General features: G+C 47.5%; 1 protein-coding gene across 1 annotated transcript in view; it reads left to right on the forward strand.

Moving 5' to 3' along the window:
• Positions 1 to 4,226: 4,226 nt before the first annotated feature.
• LOC115099014 (regulator of nonsense transcripts 2-like) overlaps positions 4,227 to 12,142 on the forward strand; it is a 91,576-nt gene continuing 83,660 nt past the window's right edge. Inside the window, exons 1-2 of the mRNA XM_029616254.1 lie at positions 4,227 to 4,352; positions 10,095 to 10,370. Coding sequence (XP_029472114.1) covers positions 4,227 to 4,352; positions 10,095 to 10,370 — 402 coding nt within the window. The remainder of the gene's footprint in view (positions 4,353 to 10,094; positions 10,371 to 12,142) is intronic.

The raw sequence follows: 12,142 nt of genomic DNA on the forward strand, positions 1-12,142 counted from the left end.
ATTATATAGTACCATCTATCCATCAAAAGGGCAACTGATATTCCTCTTATGTTATGGAATTGTTTTCAGTGGTTGGGCTTTTTGTAGCGTACTTTTCAACAGCTGAGAGAGCCGTATTATTTGGATATAATTAGCGCTGTGGGTGAATAGTGACTTCTCCTAGGACAAGCAGGATGGCAGTCCTCACACATGGGTGACGTCATCAGATGGAGCCTGGCATGGAAAACTTGTCAAAGTTTTAAGAACTTTGACTAGGCACATTAAGCATGCCTAGCATGCCACTATCCCGCGTCCACGTGGGGTCTCCCTTCAGTCTCTTCTTTTCCGCTGAGCTGTTGCCTCATAGGTGTTTGGAGCTCTGCTCTTTAGTGGGGGTTTTTCTTGGTACTTTTCTACATTGAGTCCCCCTTCTCCCTTTGGTGCTTCAGGGTGGTGTGGTAAATTTTTTTGTATCATCTTTGTGGTCGATTCCAGACTATGCCGGTCCTTTATATCCGCCGATCATCGACCGCTCACCAGCTCTCTTTCATGACATCAGGTTTTTGCCAGTGCCCACAGACCATGTCTATCACAGATCTGCATGAGGTCTGCATACTCTGCCTGGGGGCATCACATGACCTCAGGGGTCCAGGGGTGTCTTCTTTTGCGACCAAATGACCTCCGAGGGTCGTCGGACTCTGCTTGATAAAAAGGAAAAACTCTTTGGGTCTAAAAAATCTGACCCTTTGACTCCGGCGTTGGATGCCTCTACACCCAAAGACTGTAGGGAACTGATGGAACTGCTTCCATTGATGTCCACTCCCCCTTCAGTGCCCTCGCGTGAGCGTGGGGCCAGAGATAGGCCTTCTTCAGCGACATCATGCTCCAGGACCTCAGGATCATCTATGTCCTCTGTGCTGGAGAAAGACTGGGCCGAGCACTGTGGGAAACCTCTGAAGCATCTGCACTGATCACCATCATCGTACAGTGCCATGCTCAGGGCAGCACTGGAGTCCACCGTGCTGCCTCCAAAGCGATCCTGTGGAGAGGAGGCATTGACCTCCATTGTACCTGGGAGTCCTGGGCATTCCCCACCGACATCTGCACCAGAGGAGACTCCAGCGACTCCTCATCTTGCTTCTCCTCCCTTTGTCCTCGCTTCGGTGGACTTCCAGGAGGAGCTGGACTGCAGGATGCAATAGGCAGTGCTCTGCGCCCTTCAGGGCATTGAACCACCGGCTCTACCGGTACCCCCGGTGTCCGAGTCTGCCCCTTCAATGCAAGCGCCATTGCTGGAGCAACTCAACGTCCTCTTGGGTGTCCTGCCCATGCAGCTGCTACCAGTGCCCAGGAGTCCTTCAATGCCACAGTGGCCACAGAGTCCTCCCGGTGTCATCCCCATCACGTAGTCCTTGGAGGATGTTGCCTCCTGTCTGAGGGCACCATCAGGGGTGCTGGTACCGTGCCCACACACGCCCAGTCCTGTTCCCAGTCCCTCATTGACTTGGTGCCTTCGAGGCCATTGGTGCCCTGGTTCCATCAGTACTCTTGATGCCTTCGGTTCTGAGGCCGGTGTTCTCAGGCAGGGGTCCTCCTCGGGGTGCCCCAGAGGATTTTAGTGAGGAGGAAGCCCCCGTATGATGCCTGGGGGATGATACCTCGGAATAGTCTTCACAGGACTCTGGAGACCTGGGGAGAACTTGGTTGGAGACGAGGTGCGGGATGCTGTGGCTCAGCTGAAAGACCACCATGAGACCCTCCAGCATCTCTCCACCAGCACTTTGGACCCTCTGTCCGAATGTCCTCACATCAGAGCGGCAGAAGGTCTTTTATTGCCAGAGGAAATATCCTCCAGCCCCGAGTACTCATGTACCGCAAGGGAATTCTAGGGGCCACTGTCATCAGCAATGGACTCCCAGACCTCAGTCGGCTCTCCAGCAAAGTCTCACCACGGATTTTGATTGGTCCTGAGGGAGCGTAAGCCCCATACTTGTACCCGGCCTTGGCGCCCCCAGTCAGAGGTCGGCTACAGTCCTTCCAGAACCGATGGCCACAGATCACCTCTGACCAGTGAGTCCTGTCCATCATCTGTCAAACCTTCTGAATGTCCCAACAGACTCTACCTCCCTCTCCCCCCCCCCCCCCCCCCCCCAGTTCATCATGGGACCAGATCCCACATCAGGATGTTCTTTGGACAGAGTTGTCCGCCCTGTTCATGGCAGAAGCGGTAGAACCCATTCCGCAAGGTCAGCAGGGATTGGGATTCTACTCCAAATTCTTCCTGATTTCAAAGAAAACAGGGAGGTTACACCCCCTTAGACCTGAGGGCCTTGAACAAACATCTTCAAAGAGAAAAGTTCAAGATGGTCTCACTGGGCACCCTGATTCCCTTCCTGCAAAAAGGGGACTGGCTTTGCTCCCTCAACCTAAAGGACACCCATGCCTACATAGGAATCTTTTCTGGTCACAGGAAGTACCTACGATTCCTGGTAGGTGACAATCACTTCTAGTACAAGGTGTTACCTTTCGGCCTAACCTTAGCGCCACGTGTCTTCACGGAGTGCTTGGCAGTAGTGGATGCATACTTCTGTTGACTAAGGGTGCATGTCTTCCCCCTACTTGGATGATTGACTGGTCAAGGTGGCCACAAACGAAGGGACGCGTCATTCCCTCAACTTGACCATACAGGTGCTGTATGGTCAAGTTTTGTCATCAACCTGAAGTCCCATCTTGTTCCTTTGGCTGAGTTAAACTTTATCAGGGCCTGCCTGGATACAACCCAGGGCTGGATCTTTCTTCCTCATGACCAAGCACTTGCACTAGTGTCTCTAGTGAGCTTGGTCCGCCACAGCCAACAGGTGCCGGCCCGACTTATGCTTTGGTTGTTGGGTCACATGGCCGTCTCTGTCCATGTCACCCCTTAGCCCGCTTATACATGCAGAGAACCCAGTGGACTCTGCATTCACAGTGGCGTCAGACCTCCCAGGACCTCAGTTAGGGTGCACGTCACGCCACTCCTCCAGGACTCCTTGTCCTGGTGGGAAATTCTGCCCAACCTGGAGCAGGGGGGGGGGGTGTTCTCTTTCAGACCCCTCCATACCAGGTTGAACTCACTCCGGATACTTCCACCCTGGGCTGGGGGGGTGCATGTGGACAGCCTCCGCACACAAGGTTTCTGGTCAGCCCAGGAGGCTTTATGCCAGATCAACTTCCTGGAACTTTGGGCAATCAGGTATGCGTTCTGGGCGTTTTGGGATCGCCTGACCAGTCGAGCGGTCCTGGTCCAAACAGACAATCTGGTAGTGATGTGGTACATCAACAAGGAAGGAGGTACCAGATCGCTCCTTCTTTGTCAGAGGGCTGTCCAAATTTGGTCCTGGGCCTAATCCCAGGGAATTCTGCTCCGGGCTGTATACCTAGTGGGGGTCAGAGGAAAGTGGTGGCAGATTGCCTGAGTCGAGCATTCCACCCCCATGAGTGGTCCCTGAACCAGGTGATGGTGGATCGCCTTCCCCACCTCTGGGGAGTGCTAGACATGGATCTTTTCGCCTCCCTGTGCAGCAACAAGATGAGCAATTTCTGCTCCCTACACAGGGGGATTGGGAGACCAGCCTCAGGTGCCTTTGCCCACCATTGGGACAAGGGCCTTCTGTATGCATATCCCCCACTTCTGCTGGTGATGAAGACTCTCCTGAAGCTCCACCAAGATGGGGGGGGGGACCATGATTCTTTTGGCCCCCACCTGGTGGCCAAGACAGGTTTGGTTCCCAGTCCTTCGGGATCTCAGTCAGGGAACTGATCCATCTAGGGCCCTCCCCCAATCTGATCACACAGGATCGAGGCAGGCTGCGCCATCCCAACTTCCAGGTACTGTCTGATGGCCTGGATGTTGAGAGGTTAGTCCTGCGGCCCCTTGACCTCTCTGAGGACATGTCTCGAGTCCTGGTAGCTTCTCGAAAGCCATCCACCAGGAAGTCATACACTCTGAAGTGGAGGAGGTATTTCATTTTATTTATTTATTTAGATTTATATTCCGCTTTTCGTACTTTTTTCAGCACTTCAAAGTGGATTACATTCAGGTACTGTAGGTATTTCCCTATCCCCAGAGGGCTTACAATCTAAGTTTGTACCTGAGGCAATGGAGGGTAAAATGACTTGCCCAAGGTCACAAGGAGCGACAGTGGGACTCTAACCCTGGTTCATTGGTGTGTCATGAATTGGATCCATTCTCTTGTCCCACTCCCAAGATGTTGGACTACTTGTCATCTCTTTCCGATGCTGGTCTGAAAACCAACTCTGTCAGAGTGTACCTCAGTGCTGTCGGGGCATACCACCATGCAGTGGATGGTTCGCCTATTTCCATGAATCCTGTGGTGAGCCAGTTCATGTTGGGGATGCTTCAACTGAAACCTCTCCTGCAGCCTCTTGTAGTGTCCTGGGATCTCAACGTGGTTCTGGCTCGTCTCATGTGAGATCCCTTCGAGCCACTGCATTCCTGTGAGTTGAAGTACCTGACGTGAAGGATATCTTCTTGGTTGCAGTTACTTTGGTACGCAATGTCAGTGAGCTTCAGGCGTTGGTAAATATCCACCTTACATGAAATTTTTCCACGACAGGGTGGTACTTCGCACCAACCCTAAGATTCTGCCTAAGGTGGTGACTGATTTCCTCTCAACCAGTCATTTGTCCTGTCTTTTTTTTTCCCAGGCCACATTCTCACTACGGCGAGCAGCTCTACACAGCCTGGACTGCAAAAGAGCCTTGGCTTTCTATCTGGAGCGAACAGCAGGCCACAGACAGTCCACACAACCCTTCAACTCCTTCAATAAGAACAGATTGGGAGATACGGTCACCAAGCATGCGTTATCCAACTGGCTGGCGAATTGTATTTCCTTCTGCTCTATGCAGGCGTGCCTTCAACTTGGAGGCCATGACAAGGCTCATTCCGTCCGTGCCATGGCATCTTTGGTAGCCCATTTGCATGCAGTTCCCATGGCCGACATCTGCAAGGCTGCGACATGCAGTTTCCTCCACATGTTCGCAGCCCATTACTGAATATTAGGTGCTACAACCCAAGAAAGAGATCTAGGTGTCATAGTGGATAACACATTGAAATCGTCGGTTCAGTGTGCTGCGGCAGTCAAAAAAGCAAACAGACTGTTGGGAATTATTAGAAAAGGAATGGTGAATAAACGGAAAATGTCATAATGCCTCTGTATCGCTCCATGGTGAGACCGCACCTTGAATACTGTGAACAATTCTGGTCGCCGCATCTCAAAAAAGATATAATTGCGATGGAGAAGGTACAGAGAAGGATAAGGGGAATGGAACAACTCCCCTATGAGGAAAGACTAAAGAGGTTAGGACTCTTCAGCTTGGAGAAGAGACGGCTGAGGGGGGATATGATAGAGGTGTTTAAAATCATGAGAGGTCTAGAACGAGTAGATGTGAATCGGTTATTTACTCTTTCGGTTAATAGAAGGACTAGGGGGCACTCCATGAAGTTAGCATGGGGCACATTTAAAACTAATCGGAGAAAGTTCTTTTTTACTCAACGCACAATTAAACTCTGGAATTTGTTGCCGGAGGATGTGGTTAGTGCAGTTAGTATAGCTGGGTTTAAAAAAGGATTGGATAAGTTCTTGGAGGAGAAGTCCATTTCCTGCTATTAAGTTGACTTAGAGAATAGCCACTGACATTAGCAACTGTAACATGGAATAGACTTAGTTTTTGGGTACTTGCCAGGTTCTTATGGCCTGGATTGGCCACTGTTGGAAACAGGATGCTGGGCTTGATGGACCCTTGGTCTGACCCAGTGTGGCATTTTCTTATGTTTCTTAGATGACTGTAGGGACAGCAACTTTGGTCAGGCTGTCCTGTGGAAACTCTCAGTGAGAAACAACCCAACTCTTTCTGCCTAGGGCCCAATTTTTTGGGCCAGGCTTCTCCCTAGTTTTTTTTCCACATCACCTCAGTTGTTGCACCCGTTGGCGCCAGATTCAGTGACGTGGATCTATGATAAGCTGCAGGCTGCTCCCAAACTTGGTATTCACCCATGTGTGAGGACTACCATCCTGCTGTCCTAGGAGAACACCTGTTACAGGTAAGCAACTCTTTTCTCCTTTATTGCGGTTGTGCATTGCAAATTGAGTTGTCATAACAAACTGTACAAGCATTTCTTGGGAGTTTGGGGGTGGGCATGACTTCAAATTGGCTAAATTATGGGGGGGGGGGGTAGTAAGGAGTTTGATTAAAGAGTGTTTTATACTATAGAGAAAACTAAGCCAAGCTGGCAAACTGCAGAAATGAATCTTTCAGGATTTCATCAGTGAATATCATGAGAGATATGTGAACACATGTGATGCAGAAACCAGCTGGAGTTTGCCATCAGTGAGCTGGCCGAGCTTCATTAACATGATTCCTCTTAATGAGGAATGATGCTGCAGTTATCGGATTACCTAAATTTCCAGTTATGGATTATCATCCTAGGAAGCCTAGGACTAGTTTTAGATCAAACACACATTCCTAAATTCCATAGGATAGGGGATGAAACAGACTGCACTGATGAGCCCAGCTTCGTTTGCAATGTGATTATTATAAACTAAAATCCCTCCACAGCATAGGTCATTAAGGCAAGTTAATGCCTGTTTTTTTGCTTTAGATTAATGTATCACAGTGTTTAATGCTTCTCGGGATGTGTAATGTTCTGGAACAAAAATGAAAAAAAAAATTATTACAAGATGATAATTCTGCGGCCAACTGCCTGTAACAGCAGTTTGCAGTATTATAAAAGCACTGTAAATTATTTATCCAACCAATCTGATTAGTATATCTTGCAGAAATGGCTCGCGGTGATAATGGAGCTCACATAAACACAATCACTAAAATGTTCTTACAGAAACAGTGTTTTATCAGAAGGCTCTTGGATAATTTGCAAGTCGTGGAGAAGGGGTCATTACTGAGATTCACACAAGATTATCAAGGGAATCCTGCTTTGCATTAGTATTATACTAGTGATACTCTATAGTACAGACCAAGTACATGTAGTTCTCCCAGGACAAGCAGGATGGTAGTGCTCACATATGGGTGACGTCATCAGGTGGAGCCCTATTACGAACACTTTTGTCAAAGTTTCTAGAAACTTTGACTCTCACGCTGAGCATGCCCAGCATGCCATGATCCCTGTTTCGACAGGTCTCCCTTCAGTCTCTTTTTTTTTTTTTTCCGTGCTGCAGTTTGCCTCGCGTTTAGGAGCTCTGAATTTTTCTCACACTTTTCCTCACAGAAACACTTGAAGTTTTACTTCACAAATAATTTCCCTACATGGGTCTCCCTTCGCGTACTTTTCATCGACGCTCAGTGAGTACCATGCCCTGTTTTCCGGTCAGTTCCTGTCACCTCACTATCGGTTCCCCCGGGTTACCAACCGAATTGCGGCCCTCTTTTCTCCCTCTGTCTGCCCCACGATGCCCACAAGTGTCCTTGCTGCGATCTTCCACCGGGTCCATCAGGGCTAGAGGGATTGGGACATCCACGATACCCATTACCGCCAGGGCTGCCGTCAATGCCGTCCATGATGCCTCCGTCGATGCTCTCGATTAAGAAACGCTCCATGCTTCGGGTTCTAAACCAGAGCCCTGTGTAATCCTTGGGCGACAGACAATGCCAGGAGCAAATTGCCCCTTCACAGTGAAGGAGTTTGCTCAATATTGCGGGTGCTCAAGGATCCACTGCATGCAAAGATCTGGCATCTATGCCATTCCGGTCTAGGTTGGGCTTCTTTAAGGTTGGCCTTACAGTTGCTTTTCTGCTGATGATGGCCTGGACGTGTCTTAGCAACTCAAGAGTTTGCTTACTCGATTATCCAGAGGAAGAAGAGCCTTTCTGGCAGGTGTTCGCTTTTTTCCCTTCCAGTTCAGACAGACAGGACTTCCTTGCTACAGTTCTCTTACTGGTTGGCTTTGGGGGTCCCTGCACCTCTTAGGACACCCCTGGGACCTGCACTGCTCCCCTGCGGGACAGACTCGTCACCTCTTTCTTTCTGGTACAGAGTTGATATGCACTCCTGTCCTCCGCATTGTGAAAGACCTTGTTGGCATCTCGTTACGCTGACCGGACTTATCAGCCTTTGGACAATCTGTCTCAAAGGTGACTCCTATACCGAATGGTCTGAACATTACCTAACCCCTATACCGAATGGTCTGAACAATACCCTCAATCTCTAGCTTGCCCTTGCTTAGCAAAGCTGGCCACAAACAGCCTGGATCCATATCAGTCCTATCATCCTGCTTGTCCTGGGATAAAGCAACATTGCTTACCCGTAATAGGCGTTATCCCAGGACAGCAGGATGTAGTCCTCACGAAACCCACCCGCCACCCTGCGGAGTTGGGGCCGATCCGTTTATTATTGTATTTTTTGCTAACGCTTATTGCTACACACGAGACTGAAGGGAGACCCCTGTGGCTCGAGGGATCATGGCATGCTGGGCATGCTCAGTGGGCTCATGTGCCAGTCAAATGTTTCTGGTAACTTTGACAGAAAGTTTTTCATGATAGGGCTCCGTCTAGTGACGTCACCCATGTGTGAGGACTACATCCTGCTGTCCTGGGATAACGCCTATTACAAGGTAAGCAATTTTGCTTACTGCCAGTTTTAAGAACATAAGACATGCCATGCTGGGTCAGACTAAAGTCCATCAAGCTCAGCAATGGCCAGTCCAGGTCACAAGTACCCAGCAGATCTGTTTCCTCTTCCTCACTCCCAGGGATAGCGATAGCTTTCCTTAGTCTGCCTAACTAATAATGGGTTATGGACTTTTCCTCTAAGCTTGTCCAGACATTTTCAACCCTACCCTGTTAGTTACAGTAACCATGTTCTCTGGCACCAGATTCCACAGCTGAATTGTGTGCTGAGTGGAAAAGTACTTTCTGCACTTTGTTGTCAGTTTCAGTTGTTAGCTCCCTTTCTTTTAGTATTTTTTGAAAAGGTAAATAACCCATTCCACCTCGCTCCTGATTTTATAAACTTCTATCATTTCCCCTCTCAGCTGTCACTTGTGCAAGCTGAATAGCCTGTGGTCATAGAGCTGTTTCATCCCATTTATGGTTGTTGTCGCCCTCCTCTGCACCTTTTTAGTTCTGCCATGGCTGTTATGAGATGGTGACCGGGCCAGCACACAGTACTCGATACCGAGGCAGTATAATATTTTCCATTGTATTCTCCATTCCTTTTCAGATCATTCCTAACCCTGTATCTGCTTTCTTGACCATTGAGCCGAGGATTTCAATGTATTGTCTACAAGTGCCCCCAAGGTCCTTTTCCTGGGTGGTGACTCCCATTGCAGAGCCCAGCACTGTGTACATGTAGTTGGGATGCGTCACTTTGCACTTTCCATGTGTATTTCATCTGCCATTCAGATGCCCAGTCCTTGTCTCACAAGGCCCTTCTGCAGTCTCTTACAATCTGCTGCTCCTGTAACAACTCTGAATAATGTTGTCTCTTCTGCAGATATTCCCACCTCACTTGCTCTCTTTTCCATATCATTTATGAATGTTAAACGGTACTCCTCTTTTTGGCCCCTTTGCATTTCATGTAGACGAGCCTAGAAGCTTTCACCCCGCTGCGTCTGACCCCTGCTTTTTTGCCCTGTCCCAAGCAATGCTTAGACTGCTGTGTCCTCTCTGGGCCCTGTTCTTTCTTTTGTCCTCATAGCCATTTTTAAGTTTTCATATTGCTTAGGAAATAGGATGTGCACTGCACCCCCAATTTTTAAATTCTCCTTCCCAGAATCCACTCTGGTTACGCATGTGGTCACTCACGCTGTACGCTGTCCTACTTCCGTGTGTGCATAATTTTATGTAGAGTCCTAATGAAGAGAGCTGCTGAGTAAGAATTTCTTCCAGAAATGTAAAGCAGAATGAAGGACTGTTTGTACTCCAAATGCAGGATCTGATTTTTTTTTTAATGCTTTCTCTTCCTTCTGGGTCTACAGGATGAAACCTTAAATCTATTTTATTACGATGCTGTTGCTGCTTTATTAACATTTTGGGTATGTATGGTTTTTTAGTATGGACAAACGTTTTCCCAGCTTTATGTGAATGGCTTCTTGTTTTAGGTTAATCAGCCCAAATTTAACCAGCGCCGCATCAGCAGTGCCAAGTTCTTAGGAGAGCTTTACAACTATCGAATGGTAGAGTCTGCAGTTATATTTCGAACTCTCTATTCATTTACGTCATTTGGTGTGAATCCTGATGGTAGTGCAAGTCCACTGGACCCTCCAGAGCATCTCTTCCGAATTCGACTGGTGTGTACCATCCTTGATACTTGTGGGCAGTACTTTGACAGAGGCTCAAGCAAACGGAAACTGGATTGCTTCCTTGTATATTTTCAGGTAATTGTTTTGTCTGTCTTATTTAAAAAAAAAATTATAGATCACCTTTCAGAATTTCTAGGTGGTTTACAAAATGCAAAATAGATACATTTATTTAAAAGTTTTGTTTATTTAAAAGTTTTTTATATACCGCACATGGGGTCACTTACGTGTCCGTCTAGGCGGTTTACAATTTACATACACAATAAAAACAATAAAACCAGTAGACAAATACATCACAATATATGTGAGAAGAAGTGCTCCAGCAGGCTCTGCACAGGGGGTCTTGGTTACAGGAGTCCCGTGCAGGAGAAGGGGCTTGCTCTGGTCCTGTGCTGTGAATCTTTTCTATCACTGCTGAAGCCGCCTAGGGGTTAGAGCAAAGGCTGCGAGCCAGAGAAGCCAGGGTTCAAATCCCACTGCCTCTCCTTGTGATCTTAGGCAAGGTACTTTACCTTCCACTGCTTCAGGTACAATATAACATAACATATAGTCATTTTCAAAAGCCACTTAGTGCTGGTAAAGTGCATTTATTTACACACGAAAAGCCCAGTTTTAAGCATGTGAATGCTCTTGAAAATCAGGCCTTTAGGTTGCCAGCCTTCTGAGGATAGGGAAATACCAATGGTACCTGAATGTAATCTGCTTTGAAGTGCTTGAAAGGCAGAATATAAGTCAAATAATAAGTAAAATGAAAAGGGGTGGAGAAACCGGAGGAGGACTGAAGCTGCGGTGGAAGAAGCCAGGGAGAGGCAGGATGATGATGATGCCAGGGAGAGGGAAGGAACTATTACTATGCCTGGAGTGTGCGGGTGAGAAGGAAGGGTAGATTATGTCTTCCTGTCCATTTTAATTCTAATGTAGAGTTTCAGAAAATCATAAAATAAGAGCTAGAGGGAGCCAAAAGAAGCCGTCTGATTGACCACGCTATGTAACTCCTTTCCAGCAGGGGTGGGCTTAGTGTCCGTGCCGTGCACCACCATGCGGGAGACCTGAGTTCTGTTCCCGAGCCCAGCTTCTACTCGTTCACAGAGCCCCAGTGATCACAAAACAAGACACCCTGTGGTCACTGGGGGATATTGTATGTGGCCTTTGACCAAAAACTGTCACACGGGTTAAAAATGTGGGAAATCCCCCAAGCAGTTATGGTTGAAGGCTTATGATTATATACCAGGGTCACTTAAAATGCCATACATACACAAAACAATCCAAGAAACATTCCTCTTTTTAAATATAATTAATATTCAAGTTTATATTGGACCATCGTACTAAGCACTGCTGGCTTAATCATCAGTCCGTTACCACATGTTTTTTCTTTTCTATCCTTTTTGCATATAAAATTGTTATCCATCTTATCTTATAATGCCGCTGTTGTGTTAGATTTCTTTCAGTTCTCCCGACGTGCCGCATTTTGAGACTCTCGTCTACATCAGGGGATATTCCATAAGTATTTTTCGTGCAGCATGTTATTACTTATTGTTAGATGCCATCATCCTCTGGTTCTGGTGAGGATGATGGCGTCTAAAAATAAGTGATAAAATGCTTTTTTGACCTGGCAGCTCTAATGGCAAAGCACACTATATTGTGTGTCTAGCTTTCCGCGGAAGCGCCAGCATATCAGCATTGGTTACATAAGATGTTAAAATTAGCTACCTTTGACTTTATTTCGACTAAGACACTGCACCCAAACGACAAAGAATCAAGAAACTATGGGACCCTTTTCTGGCGTTGCAGTCGGCGGAGATCAGGAAAATATTTACTGCTCTCTACTCCGAAACATAGTCTACTCATTA

This window comes from Rhinatrema bivittatum, chromosome 9, assembly GCF_901001135.1.
Source record: "Rhinatrema bivittatum chromosome 9, aRhiBiv1.1, whole genome shotgun sequence".
NCBI lineage: Eukaryota > Metazoa > Chordata > Amphibia > Gymnophiona > Rhinatrematidae > Rhinatrema > Rhinatrema bivittatum.